Here is a 15,828-nt window from a genome sequence, read left to right as displayed (position 1 = left end):
TCATACACAATAAATACCCAAAACTGGGAATCAAATACATGTATTTTCCCAATAAAATCCCACTACTGGGAAATGGATGTGAATTCATACACAATAAATACCCAAAACTGGGAATCAAATACATGTATTTTCCCAATAAAATCCCACTACTGGGAAATGGATGTGAATTCATACACAATAAATACCCAAAACTGGGAATCAAATACATGTATTTTCCCAATAAAATCCCACTACTGGGAAATGGATGTGAATTCATACACAATAAATACCCAAAACTGGGTATCAAATACATGTATTTTCCCAATAAAATCCCACTACTGGGAAATGGATGTGAATTCATACACAATAAATACCCAAAACTGGGAATCAAATACATGTATTTTCCCAATAAAATCCCACTACTGGGAAATGGATGTGAATTCATACACAATAAATACCCAAAACTGGGAATCAAATACATGTATTTTCCCAATAAAATCCCACTACTGGGAAATGGATGTGAATTCATACACAATAAATACCCAAAACTGGGAATCAAATACATGTATTTTCCCAATAAAATCCCACTACTGGGAAATGCATGTGAATTCATACACAATAAATACCCAAAACTGGGAATCAAATACATGTATTTTCCCAATAAAATCCCTGTACTGGGAAATGGATGTGAATTCATACACAATAAATACCCAAAACAGGGAATCAAATACATGTGTGTATATTTTCTGCATTGAAAATAAGTAATACAATTATTACTAATTAACCAAGTAAGATTGCTGTTCAAGTCTATATTAAAATTAAATATGATAAGATTGATCGCTTACAGTAAAATGTACATTTTGTGCTCAGCTGTGCAGCACACATTCCAAGATGAATTTTATACTGACTTTTGCCAAATGTTTCCACTTATCCAGTGACCATTTGCAATACCGATTATGGAATCAAAGACCACAGTGTTTCTTGCTTGCCTGGAAAAGCTTTCTCTTACAAATCTATTGGGATGTTGTTGTTTCTCCACATAGAAATACACCTCAACTGCCTTGTTAGACAAATCAACACTTGACACTCTTCCGTACCAAATATCCCCTTGCTTTTCGCCTTGAATGAACAACATGTCATCTTTTTCTGGATACACAGGGACCAAGAGCCTTGGAACATCTTTTAACTGTCTATCATAATCCACAACAGTTTGAAGGTTTGTCTGAGCATGCTTGTACAACATCACCTTTCTCTGTACACTTTGATGTGAAAAGATGACTGAATTATCATTGGGTTGTAATTTGACTTTAGGAAAGCCACTCCATACATTAACATCAATTTCTCCTTCAGAGGATTTGTTAAAAGGCTTTATAAAACCTTCAATCAATACACTGTGATTATTGTCTAGTCCATATCTTATCAACAAGAACCGCTTTATCTGGACAATACATTCACCATCCTCCAACGAAGCAATAATATTGTCATTACTTGATAAGACCAAGCCATTAAATCCAACATTACTTAAAAAACATTTCCCTGAAGTAGATGCAATTCTAGATGCCGATTGAACAGACTGTGGGAGTGATAAAATGGAATTGATTCTAGAACATTCATTGTCTGTTAACTCAATTACTTGCAATTGAGGTTTTCTTGAGCCTATTAGCAATCCTTCACATTTACTGGCTGTACAGATTTTCCTAGCCTCATCCTCAGACTTGACAATGCCCTGATTAAAAAAAATGTACATTTTTATGTACTAACCATTAAACAGATTACATGTATAGAGCCTTTTGATAAATCCCAAAGTGCTGTGGTTTTTGCACTTGATGCCAAATTTATTCTTTTAAATTTTATTTACATTGTAAAAACTTCAAAAGAATATAATTTGACATAAAATGTGATAAACAAAGCATTCTGGTATTTATAAGACTATAAACAGCTCTAGATGTTAATCAATCAATATGCAAATAAATGAATGATTATATATATTCAGTCCATATTTGTTTACTTTTATTATTACTTCAAATAATGGAATGTCCTGCGACTAAAAAGATTTACATTGATGACACAGTACATACCTCAATCTTATCATCCTTTTCTTCAATGGGGAGATCACCATGTGCTTGTTCCAAACTTTTCAAGCTTTCTCTTCTACATTCTGCTTTAGCAAATGTCATTTCTAATCCTTTACAGTTGTGGGAGCGCCCTACATATTTCTTTACAGCTCTTTCAAACACAGCGCACCAATAGTTGTCTGATGCTGCAAAGTTTATCAGGTCTTCATGTGCATGTGTCAAATTGTGTACCGATATTGTGCACATTTCAAGTCCTTGTGTCTCCTCAATTCTTATTATCAGTGTTTGTGCAAGTCTCTCATGTAGCTGTATCATGCTATCCGTCCAGCCATTCCTCCCACTATAGAAGTGCAGTTCAGTTAGGTAGGAAACTAAACTTATGATTTCAAGTTCTTTAGGGTCTGGAATCTTATCCTCTACAATGCATCCTAGCATTGGAAAGAAAAATTTCTGAAAAGATTCTGCTTTCCAGTGTCCAAGGCCTTTGTGTTCTTTGCCAATTGAAGTAGGAATACGTCCTTGTTTAAATTCTGTGTTCCAAGGAAATTGTGCAATTTGCTCATCTACATATACAGCATCTAATAACTCTAGCTGTAACAGTCTTGAAAGTTGGTTTTTGCATATATTCAAAGGCAGAGTATGGAAAATGTCATAAACCATGTGGTATAAACAGTCAAACTTATAGAGGGGATACAAATATTGATGAAATATTGGAGTTCCAGTAAATCCTTCCTGTGATGATAGTTTCTTTCGTACACTTACTCGGTTTTCATTGTCTAGATCATAAAAGGTACTCTCCTCTGCTGTCACATCTCTCTTCTCCCATGGATGCCGAGCATGAAAACGATTATCACCATAATAATAGTGAGTTGATTGAAGACTTTGCTGTCCTACCATCTTACATCTCCTACAAGCACATTTCCCCTGGTTCAAGTACTTTCCAAACTCACATTGTCCTGGGTGATCTGCAGCCCAGCACAGTAACATAACACGCACTGTTTCAATTTCATGTGCTTCATAATCAGGAACAGTAATAGCATTTGAAGGATAAGGAACTTCAAAGCCATGTATGAAGCCATCACAGAGGTCATTAATGAGTGGCTGTATAAATGGATCATAAGCCTCTGGTACACCTTTTGGCACAGTTGTACACGGTACAAAACCAATAACATATACTTCATCAATATGTGATCTATCTGTCTTGAACATATTTAATATGGAAACTTCAAGAGAACCACAACTTCTGCCACTTGTACTGAATGGCTGCCAGCCATCCCAGTGTCCGATTAATGCCAGATTCAAAGGAGAACCCCTTGCTACTTCAGCTTTATGTGAAAATTTATTAAAACATTCTGGACATTCGAGCAATGACAAACCATCAATATCTTTTGGAGATGAATTGATTAAGTCTGATGAAATAACAGTGAGACACTCCCCGCACCTTGTTGGGACAGTCCACAATTGATCTGGGTCCCAAAACCACTGCACCTCTAACCATCTTTCCCCATCCCAAACCTCTTTTTTTAAGGGCCAACTTGTGTTTCTCTTTAACCAGTGTTCTCGTTCTTGCCAATGTGATAGCATTTTCCTACACATATTTAGATTCCGAAACCAGTTCTTTAGCTTTTCATGTAAACCAAGATAGTAATACTTTATATATCCACATTTTCCACAGTTGGGGCATAACTCATTTTTACTCTCCATAATACCCCACTTACGGGAATACAGGTACTTTTTAGTTGTCTTACCATTTCTTGTGAAAGACTTCTCTGCTCGACAAATGCAAATATAATATTCCTTTGGGTCTGTGAATCCCTCTTCTTTCAAAAGCGACTGTACTTCTGACCAAGATTTTGGCCATAGAGAAGCCAAAATATCCTCATCAATTTCTGGATCAAGGTTGGTAAATAACATTGTCCTCCCATAACTCAAAATATCCTCGAATGTTTTTATTGAACACCCACTATTATCCACAATAGTCATAGCTTGCAGAACAGCCTTTACAACAAGTCTTTTGTAAGGGTTGCCTTGATTGAAGTCATCTTCCATGTCATTTCTATTTTCATTGTCATGATTCATACATACATCTTGGACAACATTTATTTCGCAATCGATATTTTCTGAAGTTTCCATCGTGACATCAGATGTTTCATGTTCTTCAAACGTATTTTGTCCAAAAGCTTCGTCCTCTTTCGAGTTGTGAAATGAAGATGATATACGAGCTTCGTTCCAGTGCCGTAGTTCTGTTTTCCTTGTAACAGCTCTTCCTTTACAGCGATAGCACCTACAATGAACATGTCTATAAGATAATTCAGTACAGCTGCATGTGGATACTTCTTTTCTTGACCACATTTCGACGTTGAATCCACCATATATTCCTCTTGTAGCTCTTTGCACGCATCCGCCATCTTTGTTTACCACAGGAAGCCCAAATTCAGCACTTGTTAGCCAATAGTGAGAAAGCTTATACCAACAACTAAAACGGCGGGAAAAAACTACCAATCAATGCCGCTGTTAGAAAAATTGAAGGAAAGGCGGGCAAAATTGACCAATGAGATAGCAAATAGACTCATGAACAGCGTAGCTTGCCCGGCCTTGCTGTATTTTCACTGCAAATATTCCAAGATGGATGACTCGATTGTACAAGAAGGGCAGAGTGGTACGAGTCAGGTGAACGAAAACGCTCAAATTCTTACGGACAAGAACGATTTGGAATCGGAAATTAAAGATCTATTCGGCGAGGAAGTTTTAAATGCTTTCAAACGTGAGTATGCATGCACTGCTTTCACAAAAATACTGAACTAAATTTGAAACCCCACTCAACAACCAGAGTGAAGTTAGTTCCTTATTCGCAGTTCCTTTTTCGTCTGTTTCCTTATTCGCTTATTTCCTTATTCAAATCCGGGGGGGTACTTACATGATACCTTTTAATTCGAGTTGAAACAGTATTTAGGCATAACAGTTTATTCAGAACAAGTCCAACAGCATTTTCGTCGGGTAAATTTCGATGCTTTAACGTGTTCGCTGCTAAGCGGAGCTGTGAACATGAGACTCTATCTGCTACAAAAGGTCAAATTACGAAATGCGTGCAATCGCTTTCACAAATGAATCTAGCAAAAGAGAGGAAATCTACCTCTCATCTGATAAATGTATTTATATCTTGGGCTTTCTTTCCAAACGCATTAATATATTTAGAGGAAAAATATTCACGCTTTACGTGACTACGTACGCGTGTAGAAGGAATTTGACCTTGCTAACAAAACCACAATTTGACAGATAGTGCTTGTTGTCAATTAACACCTTGGCTTCTACATAAGGCTCTGACAAAACAAATAGATTAGTGCAGTGACACGAATAGGGGACTGCTCCTTATTCAAGTTAGTTTTCGCGAATAAGGAAATGGAATCTCCCAACGTCCGATTTCGTTTTACGACTTTATCCGAATAAGGAATAGACTATGAAGAGGGTTGTCAGTGTTTTTTAAACATTTCTCGAAAAAGGAAATGGTATTTAATAACGCCTGATTTCGTTTTAACTACTTATCCGAATAAGGAATAGACTAAAGAGAGGGTTCTTTAGTACTTTCTAAACATTTCTCGAATAAGGAAATGGTATTTCGTAACGCCTGATTTCGTTTTAACTACTTATCCGAATAAGGAATAAACTATGAAGAGGATTGTCAGTGTTTGCTCATCATTTTTCAATAAAGGAAAGGAAATTTCATAACTCCCGATTTCGCTTTAACTACTCCTTTCGAAAGAGTTCTCGAAAAAGGAAATGGTATTTCATAACTCCCTATCTCGTTTTAACTACTTATCCGAATAAGGAATAGACTAAAAAGAGGGTTTTTTATGTTTTCTAAACATTTCTCGAATAAATAAATGGAATCTCCCAACTTCCGATTTCGTTTTACCTACTTATCCGAATAAGGAATAGACTAAAGAGAGGGTTCTTAGTGTTTGCTCATCATTTCTCAATAAAGGAAATGAAATTTCATAACTCCCGATTCGCTTTTACGACTCCTTTCTAAAGAGTTCCCGAAAAAGGAAATGGTATTTCATAACGCCTGATTTCGCTTTAACTACTTATCCGAATAAGGAATAAACTATGAAGAGGATTGTCAGTGTTTGCTCATCATTTCTCAATAAAGGAAAGGAAATTTCATAACTCCCGATTTCGCTTTAACTACTCCTTTCGAAATAGTTCTCGAAAAAGGAAATTGTATTTCATAACTCCCTATCTCGTTTTAACTACTTATCCGAATAAGGAATAGACTAAAGAGAGGGTTCTTTAGTATTTTCTAAACATTTCTCGAATAAGGAAATGGAATCTCCCAACGTCCGATTTCGTTTTACGACTTATCCGAATAATAAATAGACTAAAGAGAGGGTTCTTTAGTACGTTCTAAACATTTCTCGAATAAGTAAATGGAATCTCCCAACGTCCTATTTCGTTTTATTACTTATCCGAATAAGGAATAGACTAAAGAGAGGGTTCTTTAGTACTTTCTAAACATTTCTCGTATAAGAAAATGGTATTTCATAACGCCTGATTTCGTTTTAACTACTGTTTCGGCATAAATCTATTACATAAGTGACAAGTGACAGTTTCGTTAATATCGATTTCAACCACGTGATTATAACCCATTGTAAATCAGTCAGATCAACAGTAACCGAGATCGGAACTCTGAAATACAGCTAACCAGTACGATTACAAAACCTACAGCCAACCAGGACTTTGAGAATCAGAAAACACGATCGGATACGCCATTGAAGTAAGTTAATTTGTGAGTTTGAATAACTGTAAATAAGCTTTGATTCCATGCAATCAATGTAAATCAAATAACTTTCATTCATTCTAGATCGAATAAATATATCTTTACACATCGTTGGATTGTTACACACGAGATTGGAATAGTTATGGAGGCTGGTGTCACTCGTATATTTCAATAAATTCATGCATTTAACAAACGTTATATTCTTTTATTCAAAAATATCGCAAATCTGTATTCAAATATATCGTAATAACAAAATTACATTTCCTTTTACGGAAAAAAACGACGTGCAAACACTGACAATCCTCTTCATAGTTTATTCCTTATTCGGATAAGTAGTTAAAACGAAATCAGGCGTTATAAAATACCATTTCCTTATTCGAGAAATGTTTAGAAAACACAAACGACCCTCTTTTTAGTCTATTCCTTACTCGGATAAGTAGTTAAAACGAAATCAGGCGTTATGAAATACCATTTCCTTTTTCGAGAAATGTTAAGAAAATACTAAAGAACCCTCTCTTTAGTCTATTGCTTATTCGGATAAGTGGGTAAAACGAAATCAGGCGTTATGAAATACCATTTCCTTATTCGAGAAATGTTAAGAAAATACTAAAGAACCCTCTCTTTAGTCTATTGCTTATTCGGATAAGTAGGTAAAACGAAATCAGGCGTTATGAAATACCATTTCCTTATTCGAGAAATGTTAAGAAAATACTAAAGAACCCTCTCTTTAGTCTATTGCTTATTCGGATAAGTAGGTAAAACGAAAACAGGCGTTATGAAATACCATTTACTTTTTCGAGAAATGTTTAGAAAATACTAAAGAACCCTCTCTTTAGTCTATTCCTTATTCGGATAAGTAGTTAAAACGAGATAGGGAGTTATGAAATACAATTTCCTTCTTCGAGAACTCTTTCGAAAGGAGTAGTTAAAATGAAATCGGGAGTTATGAAATTTCCTTTCCTTTATTGAGAAATGATGAGCAAACACTGACAATCCTCTTCATAGTTTATTCCTTATTCGGATAAGTAGGTAAAACAAAATCAGGCGTTATGAAATACCATTTCCTTTTTCGGGAACTCTTTAGAAAGGAGTCGTAAAAGCGAATCGGGAGTTATGAAATTTCATTTCCTTTATTGAGAAATGATGAGCAAACACTAAGAACCCTCTCTTTAGTCTATTCCTTATTCGGATAAGTAGGTAAAACGAAATCGGAAGTTGGGAGATTCCATTTATTTATTCGAGAAATGTTTAGAAAACATAAAAAACCCTCTTTTTAGTCTATTCCTTATTCGGATAAGTAGTTAAAACGAGATAGGGAGTTATGAAATAACATTTCCTTTTTCGAGAACTCTTTCGAAAGGAGTCGTTAAAGCGAAATCGGGCGTTATGAAATTTCATGTCCTTTATTGAGAAATGATGAGCAAACACTGACAACCCTCTTCATAGTCTATTCCTTATTCGGATAAAGTCGTAAAACGAAATCGGACGTTGGGAGATTCCATCTCCTTATTCGCGAAAACTAACTTGAATAAGGAGCAGTCCCCTATTCGTGTCTCTGCACTAATCTATTTGTTTTGTCAGAGCCATATCTAGTAGCCAAGGTGTTAATTGACAACAAGCACTATCTGTCAAATTGTGGTTTTGTTAGCAAGGTCAAATTCACACGACATACGTACGTAGTCAAGTAAAGCGCGAATATACTCCTCTAAACAAATTGTGAGAAAATACTAACAATCCTCTTTAAAGTAGATTCCTTATTCGAATAGATATTTAAAAAGAAATCAGGCGTTATGAAATACCATTTCCTTTTTCGAGAAATGTTTAGAAAATACTAAAGGACCCTCTCTTTAGTCTATTGCTTATTCGGATAAGTAGGTAAAACGAAATCAGGCGTTATGAAATACCATTTCCTTATTCGAGAAATGTTAAGAAAATACTAAAGAACCCTCTCTTTAGTCTATTGCTTATTCGGATAAGTAGGTAAAACGAAAACAGGCGTTATGAAATACCATTTACTTTTTCGAGAAATGTTTAGAAAATACTAAAGAACCCTCTCTTTAGTCTATTCCTTATTCGGATAAGTAGTTAAAACGAGATAGGGAGTTATGAAATACAATTTCCTTCTTCGAGAACTCTTTCGAAAGGAGTAGTTAAAATGAAATCGGGAGTTATGAAATTTCCTTTCCTTTATTGAGAAATGATGAGCAAACACTGACAATCCTCTTCATAGTTTATTCCTTATTCGGATAAGTAGGTAAAACAAAATCAGGCGTTATGAAATACCATTTCCTTTTTCGGGAACTCTTTAGAAAGGAGTCGTAAAAGCGAATCGGGAGTTATGAAATTTCATTTCCTTTATTGAGAAATGATGAGCAAACACTAAGAACCCTCTCTTTAGTCTATTCCTTATTCGGATAAGTAGGTAAAACGAAATCGGAAGTTGGGAGATTCCATTTATTTATTCGAGAAATGTTTAGAAAACATAAAAAACCCTCTTTTTAGTCTATTCCTTATTCGGATAAGTAGTTAAAACGAGATAGGGAGTTATGAAATAACATTTCCTTTTTCGAGAACTCTTTCGAAAGGAGTCGTTAAAGCGAAATCGGGCGTTATGAAATTTCATGTCCTTTATTGAGAAATGATGAGCAAACACTGACAACCCTCTTCATAGTCTATTCCTTATTCGGATAAAGTCGTAAAACGAAATCGGACGTTGGGAGATTCCATCTCCTTATTCGCGAAAACTAACTTGAATAAGGAGCAGTCCCCTATTCGTGTCTCTGCACTAATCTATTTGTTTTGTCAGAGCCATATCTAGTAGCCAAGGTGTTAATTGACAACAAGCACTATCTGTCAAATTGTGGTTTTGTTAGCAAGGTCAAATTCACACGACATACGTACGTAGTCAAGTAAAGCGCGAATATACTCCTCTAAACAAATTGTGAGAAAATACTAACAATCCTCTTTAAAGTAGATTCCTTATTCGAATAGATATTTAAAAAGAAATCAGGCGTTATGAAATACCATTTCCTTTTTCGAGAAATGTTTAGAAAATACTAAAGGACCCTCTCTTTAGTCTATTGCTTATTCGGATAAGTAGGTAAAACGAAATCAGGCGTTATGAAATACCATTTCCTTATTCGAGAAATGTTAAGAAAATACTAAAGAACCCTCTCTTTAGTCTATTGCTTATTCGGATAAGTAGGTAAAACGAAATCAGGCGTTATGAAATACCATTTCCTTTTTCGAGAAATGTTTAGAAAGTACTAAAGAACCCTCTCTTTAGTCTATTCCTTATTCGGATAAGTAGGTAAAACGAAATCAGGCGTTATGAAATACCATTTCCTTTTTCGAGAAATGTTTAAAAAACACTAACGACCCTCTTTTTAGTCTATTCCTTATTCGGATAAGTAGTTAAAACGAGATAGGGAGTTATGAAATACCATTTCCTTTTTCGAGAACTCTTTCGAAAGGAGTAGTTAAAGCGAAATCGGGAGTTATGAAATTTCCTTTCCTTTATTGAGAAATGATGAGCAAACACTGACAATCCTCTTCATAGTTTATTCCTTATTCGGATAAGTAGTTAAAACGAAATCAGGCGTTATGAAATACCATTTCCTTATTCGAGAAATGTTTAGAAAGTACTAAAGAACCCTCTCTTTAGTCTATTCCTTATTCGGATAAGTAGGTAAAACGAAATCAGGCGTTATGAAATACCATTTCCTTTTTCGAGAAATGTTTAAAAAACACTAACGACCCTCTTTTTAGTCTATTCCTTATTCGGATAAGTAGTTAAAACGAGATAGGGAGTTATGAAATACCATTTCCTTTTTTGAGAACTCTTTAGAAAGGAGTCGTAAAAGCGAATCGGGAGTTATGAAATTTCATTTCCTTTATTGAGAAATGATGAGCAAACACTGACAACCCTCTTCATAATCTATTCCTTATTCGGATAAAGTCGTAAAACGAAATCGGACGTTGGGAGATTCCATTTCCTTATTCGCGAAAACTAACTTGAATAAGGAGCAGTCCCCTATTCGTGTCACTGCACTAATCTATTTGTTTTGTCAGAGCCTTATGTAGTAGCCAAGGTGTTAATTGACAACAAGCACTATCTGTCAAATTGTGGTTTTGTTAGCAAGGTCAAATTCCTTCTACACGCGTACGTAGTCACGTAAAGCGTGGATATTTTTCCTCTAAATATATTAATGCGTTTGGAAAGAAAGCCCAAGATATAAATACATTTACCAGATGAGAGGTAGATTTCCTCTCTTTTGCTAGATTCATTTGTGAAAGCGATTGCACGCATTTCGTAATTTGACCTTTTGTAGCAGATAGAGTCTCATGTTCACAGCTCCGCTTAGCAGCGAGCACGTTAAAGCATCGAAATTTACCCGACGAAAATGCTGTTGGACTTGTTCTGAATAAACTGTTATGCCTAAATACTGTTTCAACTCGAATTAAAAGGTATCATGTAAGTACCCCCCCGGATTTGAATAAGGAAATTAGCGAATAAGGAAACAGACGAAAAAGGAACTGCGAATAAGGAACTAACTTCACTCTGGTCACTCAACAGAGCAACTTTTTCTTTCTTGAACTAGGTGAACAAGTTGTCAATGAGATGGCTATTTCAGACCTCTTGGAAAGGAAAGCGGATGCCACAATCTTTCAAAGACTTTCCTTGTGTTACGGTAAAGCGGTCATTTTCAAGAAGGAGTTTAGTTTTCTCAAAAGACAAAAGGCATCTTTTGGCGCCAAAACGTCGCCTTCTCCTCCGCCAAAACCGACTATGGCCGACTTACAACAGCTGAATCCAGAAATGAAGCACTTATATCTTACAAAGTAAGCTATTTAACTTATTTTGTGTTACAAATATTTTGTTTGTTTGTCAGCAAATATTCAACTACAATGGATTAATCAGATGACATGGTCATCTTGTCTTGAGGACCTCGAGGTATTAAAAATGGCTGCCTTGTTATGTGAGCGAATCCATTTCCATCGAGGTTGTTTCAGCTACTAATGCATTTGAATCATTCATAATATATTCTAAGGTTGCCAATTTATGTTTTAACAAAGATATTTGAGTAAGTTTTCTTTTGGTAAACTTGTTTTATTAAAATGTAAGATCAGAACATTTGGATTCTTAGAATAGGTTAAAAACACTCCCCCTGTTTTGGTGGTCCTTTTTATTGTTCTCGGAAACTAAACAAACTTTGTATTTCACAAAATCCAATACAAATAAAAACTATTAAATTACAAAACTCAATGCTGATCATGCAAGTACATCGAGCTGCAGTAGCCCATGCCATGTGCAAGAGTTTCAGCCACAGAAAGCCCAAATATAAAAAGCAAACGATGTTTATGGGCACAGGGCACCCAATATATTATTATCAACAAAAATGGTACCCACATTGATTGCATTTTATTTTATTTAGACGTAAAAAAATAGGGGTATTAGCAGCAAACAAATGGACTGAATTTCCAAAGTTTAACTCGCCTGAGGCCAAAGCTGAACTAGATGCATTTGCCGAAAACATAGAGAAAGAATGTGGCATAAAAGAGATCAATTTTGGAAAGGAAGGAATAAAGAAGCACATACAGAGTTTTTGCAATGAACAACGTAGATACAACAAAAACGTCCATCTTATGATGATGATTATAAGGTAATAAAAATATTTCTTTTAATTGCATTGTTTGTTTATTTATGTGCTTTTGCATGTCTGCAGGTTTGTTAATAGTTTTCGTCAACTGAAGTGATCAACTTTTTTGTACACTTGGCATTTCGTTGACTAAATGTAATGTAAATGTACCATCAATTGCAAAGCACACAGACACAAGTAGTCATTTTGTATCTATGAGAGTTGCACTTCAGTTATAGTATTTTTTAACTTTTGTAGATTCCAAGTTCCCAGGCCATAAAAAAAGAGATGCAAAGCAACCATAGCTCATCAGATCTAGAGGTAAATTTTGTTTTAGCATACCTAAGTAAATTTGATACTTTATAGAATCTAGTATTAATGTGTTATCATACTAAATATCTTATATATAAGTATTATCTCATATTTTCATGAAAACTTGCAGTGTGGATACTTTAAATGGGACCACTTTAAGATATTGTGATTGAATGACAATTGTGAATTAAAACAAAGCATTTTTACTAAAACAATGTCGACCAATCAGATCACAAAGAACAAAAACTTAATAAGCTGAAGTTTCCTAAGTTGAAGTGCTTTGTTTCTATTCATAATTTGTCATGCAATCACATTCTCAAAGTGGTCCCAGTTGAAATGTCCACACTGTAATGCATTTTTAAAGTATTTTCAAAGCATTAATGAACCTTGCAAAATGTATTAAATGCTGATAATGTGTATTTTGACTACAGGAAAGCTCAGTAGATCTAGACAGAGAGGGGGAACAGGATGAACATTTAGAACAGGATGGAAGTAGTGCTGGAGACACAGAGATTTTGAGTGATGATGAGATGGAAGGAAGCCAGTGCCCTATAAGCCCCAAAATTCCAAAACCCAGCACTAGCACTTCAAGCCCAGAAGATGCGAAAGCAGGTGATCAAGTTGAAGCTCTACCATTAAAAATAAAGAGGGCAGTGATTAAATCAGTGTTTGGTAAACAACTCACCAGAGAGGTGTGTGTTGATGTACTTAAAAATAAATTCTTTTTGAAAAGCAATGCCTTAACATCTCTCTCACCTAGTCAGGCAATAGCAGTACTTATTAGAAAACTTGTAAGTCAAAAATACGTAGAATTTAAAACACCACCGTCTCAGATAACATCTATTAATGATGTAAACGTGTTAAAGGAAATTTCACTGATGTGAGGTAGACACTTAATTATACACTTGTCTTTGTTAGGTTCTTTATATCTTCTAAAAGCTTAATTCGTTATTTGCTTCAAAAGATTTAGAAATAGTTTGAGAAATTTAGCTTGTTTGAATTGGATATGCTGAAGTTGTAGCCACTAGTGATGTGAGGCAGGCTTAACAGCTTAAATCTTTATGTGATATTGATCTAATAGGTCTGTGCATGTTGATATTAATTGTTGTTTAACTTCTGAGTATTGACATGGGCAATATTTGATGCTCATGTCATGTCATGTGCAATAATCTTGGGTATTTGTATAGCATTACAATCATCACCCACTTGCACATCAAATTAATATTGTATTTAAGTTAACCAAAACATGGCACTTCTGCTGTTAATGTTTATCACGAATTTATGTTACAGTAAATAAAACGTTTTGAAAGTATTGCTGTTGTTTGCAATCACTTTTTAAGTCCAAAATATTATATCCAAATACAAGTATTGTTATAATATATTCAAATTATTAATTTGTAATAATATAATAGAGTGCAAACAATACATGTATAACTGTGAAACTTTAGTAATACTAAATTGTACTAAATAGTGTTATCCCTATTGTTTTCTATTGTTTAATTAGCACTATTTTGTACTATTTAGTAATTTGTATTTCACGCTTTTACTGTTTGCACTCTAACAATCCTTGTATTGGGTTATTGTGAATTCAGATTTCCCACGTTGGGATATTAATTGAGTTGGGTTGGGTTATTATTGGGACATTAAATTCCCCCCAAGTTGGGTTATTATTGGGACATTAAATTCCCCAAGTTGTGTAATTATTGGGACATGAAATTCCCCAAGTTGGGTTATTATTGGGACATCAAATTCCCAAGTTGGGTAATTATTGGGACATCAAATTCCCAAGTTGGGTTATTATTGGGACATTAAATTCCCCAAGTTGGGTTATTATTGGGACATCAAATTCCCAAGTTGGGTAATTATTGGGACATCAAATTCCCAAGTTGGGTTATTATTGAGACATTAAATTCCCCAAGTTGGGTTATTATTGGGACATCAAATTCCCAAGTTGGGTTATTATTGGGACATTAAATTCCCCAAGTTGGGTTATTATTGGGACATTAAATTCCCCAAGTTGGGTTATTATTGGGGCATCAAATTCCCAAGTTGGGTTATTATTGGGGCATCAAATTCCCAAGTTGGGTTATTATTGGGACATTAAATTCCCCAAGTTGGGTTATTATTGGGGTTTTGTTGTCCCAACATTGGTTTTGGTATCACTTTCCCATTTTGGGGATTTTTGCTGAAATTCCCAACTTTTCCCCCAAAAAAATCCCTTTTTTTCCCATTTTGGGAAATCATATTTTTTTCCTGTGATATCACGTAACTTGTATATCAGGTTGATTGATTGGGGTATTTTTACTTTCGTGACTCGTGATTTCGCATGGCCAAACCCGCGAAACGCGACCGCCGACAACAATCAAAACACGAATACATGTAAGAGATTTCCGAATAAACATGACCTTTGTTTAGGTTGTGGACCTCTTGCTGTTCTGGTTTAATATCCGATGTATCATGTGTCTTAGTTTGTGTGACGCTACTCAACCAATACTTGACAGCGCTATTGTTTTATCTTAAGTATGATTGGTTAAGTAACACGAATCCAGGTCAGTTTTGACGGACTCGTAAAACGCTAACGATATTACAGTCATTTTACGAAGCTTGCATTGTTGCATAAACGTGGCGTGTTTACAAAGATCTCGACTTATACCTTGCATCGTGAATGGAGAGTCCTGACCCTGGCGTCGAAATTATTTTGACGTTCTACTTAACTCAGCAAGAGAAAACAGAGACAAAATCCGCTGTAGTACAGAAGGAAAAATTAATTCGATATTGTGTGAAGGAAAAACAAGTCCCCTTGTCGATCGAGAAGCATAAAGTATTTGAAGTATTCAAGAAACATCTGATTTCATTTATAACACTGAAGGAAATTGCCCTGGTATTTTTCGCGGCATTATTCATACATCCACATGCAAAAGTAAACAAACATGTAATTGTGTGTTAGTTTAACTGATAAGTGGATCAACCGCAGCGTTGTTCTATTAAACAGATTGAATGCACCGGATCTCCAAGTGATTGTATATTTAAATCATATATTCATGAG

General features: G+C 35.1%; 2 protein-coding genes across 2 annotated transcripts; one reads left to right on the top strand and one right to left on the bottom strand.

Moving 5' to 3' along the window:
- Window positions 1–702: 702 nt before the first annotated feature.
- Window positions 703–4,406, bottom strand: LOC125573303. Its single transcript, XM_048733847.1, has 2 exons — window positions 2,058–4,406; window positions 703–1,705 (listed from the first exon to the last, which is right to left on the bottom strand). The coding sequence occupies exons 1-2, from the start codon at window positions 4,404–4,406 to the stop codon at window positions 878–880; spliced, it is 3,177 nt and encodes a 1,058-aa protein (XP_048589804.1). The 3' UTR covers window positions 703–877.
- A 153-nt stretch (window positions 4,407–4,559) lies between these two features.
- LOC125573304 lies at window positions 4,560–14,094 on the top strand. Its single transcript, XM_048733848.1, has 5 exons — window positions 4,560–4,818; window positions 11,433–11,673; window positions 12,267–12,494; window positions 12,729–12,791; window positions 13,214–14,094. Exons 1-4 carry the CDS (start codon window positions 4,560–4,562, stop codon window positions 12,748–12,750), a joined length of 750 nt encoding a protein of 249 aa, XP_048589805.1. The 3' UTR covers window positions 12,751–12,791; window positions 13,214–14,094.
- Window positions 14,095–15,828: the final 1,734 nt, after the last annotated feature.

The sequence above is a fragment of the Nematostella vectensis genome, chromosome 10 (assembly GCF_932526225.1).
Source record: "Nematostella vectensis chromosome 10, jaNemVect1.1, whole genome shotgun sequence".
Classification (NCBI taxonomy): domain Eukaryota; kingdom Metazoa; phylum Cnidaria; class Anthozoa; order Actiniaria; family Edwardsiidae; genus Nematostella; species Nematostella vectensis.
This window is presented reverse-complemented; position numbering and strand designations above follow the sequence as displayed.

Coding starts and splice junctions, on each gene's coding strand:
- LOC125573303 (XM_048733847.1), bottom strand. CDS start 4,406: ATGTGGTCAAGAAAAGAAGTATCCACATGCAGCTGTACTGAATTATCT. Junction 1,706..2,057: donor AAAAGGATGATAAGATTGAG/GTATGTACTGTG, acceptor TTTTTTAATCAG/GGCATTGTCAAGTCTGAGGA.
- LOC125573304 (XM_048733848.1), top strand. CDS start 4,560: ATGCCGCTGTTAGAAAAATTGAAGGAAAGGCGGGCAAAATTGACCAAT. Junction 4,819..11,432: donor AGTTTTAAATGCTTTCAAAC/GTGAGTATGCAT, acceptor TTCTTGAACTAG/GTGAACAAGTTGTCAATGAG. Junction 12,495..12,728: donor CTTATGATGATGATTATAAG/GTAATAAAAATA, acceptor TAACTTTTGTAG/ATTCCAAGTTCCCAGGCCAT.